The following is a 2,445-nucleotide window of genomic DNA, read 5'->3' as shown; positions in this document are numbered from 1 at the left end:
AGAAATACTTTGTTCTATGTACATTCATTCAAGGCATTAACATCAAAATTCACCTATGTCTTTAAATTAATTCATTTTTTCTGTATTTACTATCTTATACCTAATTATTTATGTATCATACTTTGTTTATCAAGTTATATCTAATAAATATTTGAATTAAGAAAAATAGTCTATTCTCAAAAGAGTTGCTAATGTCAGGAAAAAAGTACCAAAAATAAAAAATAATATGCCTCATTTCAAAAATATACTCCAACTCACCATACCCTGCTCAGATATTCATACTTTCTAACTCTAGATCTTTTCTCTTCTCTCTTCCTATTTTTCCTGCTAGCCTGCATTAGTAACTTATGACTCAGTAGAACAGACAAAAGGGCTAGAAAATAAACATTGATAAAATCACTTCTGGTTAATATATAGTAGACTGTAGTGTATATTATAGTCAAAAAATATATGATAGACATGTATGGTTAATATTCATATTAGTTTAAAAACACTGGATATTATTTTATTTATTGAAGTAAAGAGATAAATGCATGTGTAGGTATTGGAATTTAGATACGTTTATATTGTTTGCTTTTTTTTTTTTTTTAAGGTGCACCAGGAACTGAAATTGAGATCACTGGATCTAACTTTGGAATTGATATCTTGGAAATTTCCGTGATGATAAGTAACATTTGGTGTAATGTAACCATGGTCAATGACAGTGTGCTGCGGTGTATTGTTGGAGATCAGACTGGTGGCACTTTCCCTGTTATGATGCATCATATGACAAAGGGCTCTGCAGTGTCCACAGTTGTATTTGAGTACCCACTTAATATTCAAGATATTCACCCAAGCCAAGGTAGTCATGAATATGCAGGAACCTACAAATATTTTATATTATTTCAGTAAACATATATTATTTAGGAAAAAAATATGTTCTTCAAACACTGCTAAATTTATAGTTCTTATAAAACATTAATNAGTATTAATCATTTCAAAATATTAATTTAATGCCTTATATTTCTCTTAGTGGTGTATAATTATTTAAAATGTAACCCTACTTAAAATGACCAGGTTACATGTGGAAATTTTTTCTTATATCATGTTTAGACATGACTGTAATTGTTTCTACATAAATTAGTATTTTTTTCTATTTGAAAATTATTTTAATGGTTAAAAACCTTAAGAAACTATAACCAATACTATTCTTAATTAAAATAGCAATTTTCATGTATTTTTTGATGCTCTGAAATTCTTTGTGATATCTCTTTTAAATAAAATTTTACTTCCTAGAAATAGTTTAACTACAATACCAAATATGACATTTACTCAGGAAAGATTTTTAAATGCTACAATCAAGAGATTCCATTGCATTTATATAGTGACATAATATAATTTCAGTTCTATGAATCTTTTTATTTAATGTAACTTATATCCATTTCAGATTTTGAAGTTAAGTTAAACAAATATATACACAGAGGATATTGTCTTTTAATTAGCTTTTCCCTTTTATTTGTCTTCACTAGGGAGTTTTGGCGGTGGTCAAACCATGACTGTGACAGGCACTGGGTTTAATCCACAAAATTCAACTATATTAGTTTGTGGCTCAGAATGTGCAATTGACAGACTTAGATCTGATTTTACAACATTATTATGTGAAATTCCACCTAATATTGGTAAGTTGTCAGAAAAAAGAATGGCAGCCTTTGAGAAATGGTTAATTTTATAAATATCACAGTCTGAACATCCTTTTTCAAGTTGTTGGATCACTTTTATGGCTGTCCTGACTTTAAACAATTTCTTCAGAACTTTGTTTTCTATGTTTACACATCTTTCAAGATTCATAAAATTTGGGTTAGACAAAATTATTTATAGTAAATGGTAGTTGTATAGTTTGTGACATAAACTGATGGCTTTTAGTTTATTGAGCATGCCAACTGGAGAACATATTTTTAGTTCCTATTAGAGTATTAGGTTTCCCTTGAAGATAGGATATCGTTATGAGTGTGAACCCTGGTGTATTGCCAAGCTGTGTGTCTTTGGGCAAGTTACTTAACCTCTCTGTGACTCAGTTTCTTCATCTATACAGTGAAATTAATCACAGTAGCCTACTTTATAGGATTATTGTGAGGCTTAAAAAATCCATGTATATAAGGATGGAATGATATCTAAAACATAATATATGGTTTGCTATTATTATTACTCTTACTTATTTATTTTTAGTTAGTGGTTAAGAGCCTGGGCTCTGAGGAGTCTCTGTCTCAATTTTGCCACTTACTGTGTAACCCGAGCTAAGTAACTTAACTCTGCTCTGCTTCAGTTTCTCCGTCTATTAAATGGAAATATTATTAAGTCTAATTCAGTGGGTTATTGTGAAATTTAAATATCTGGTACTTTAGACAAAAAAAAATTAGTTATCATTTAACAAAATTTAAGAAGGTATTTAAGCAATATGAGTAATTC

General features: G+C 29.1%; 1 protein-coding gene across 1 annotated transcript in view; it reads left to right on the top strand.

Annotated features, from left to right (window-relative positions):
* LOC103606148 (fibrocystin-L) overlaps positions 1–2,445 on the top strand; it is a gene marked incomplete at both ends in the record, with an annotated part of 125,955 nt that overhangs the window by 61,403 nt on the left and 62,107 nt on the right. The window contains 2 exons of the mRNA XM_008590740.1: positions 593–841; positions 1,509–1,658. Coding sequence (XP_008588962.1) covers positions 593–841; positions 1,509–1,658 — 399 coding nt within the window. The remainder of the gene's footprint in view (positions 1–592; positions 842–1,508; positions 1,659–2,445) is intronic.

The sequence above is a fragment of the Galeopterus variegatus genome, unplaced genomic scaffold (genome assembly GCF_000696425.1).
Source record: "Galeopterus variegatus unplaced genomic scaffold, G_variegatus-3.0.2 Scaffold6346, whole genome shotgun sequence".
Taxonomy (NCBI): Eukaryota; Metazoa; Chordata; class Mammalia; order Dermoptera; family Cynocephalidae; genus Galeopterus; species Galeopterus variegatus.
The sequence above is the reverse complement of the archived record's forward strand: the minus strand, read 5'-3'. Positions and strand labels throughout refer to the sequence as shown.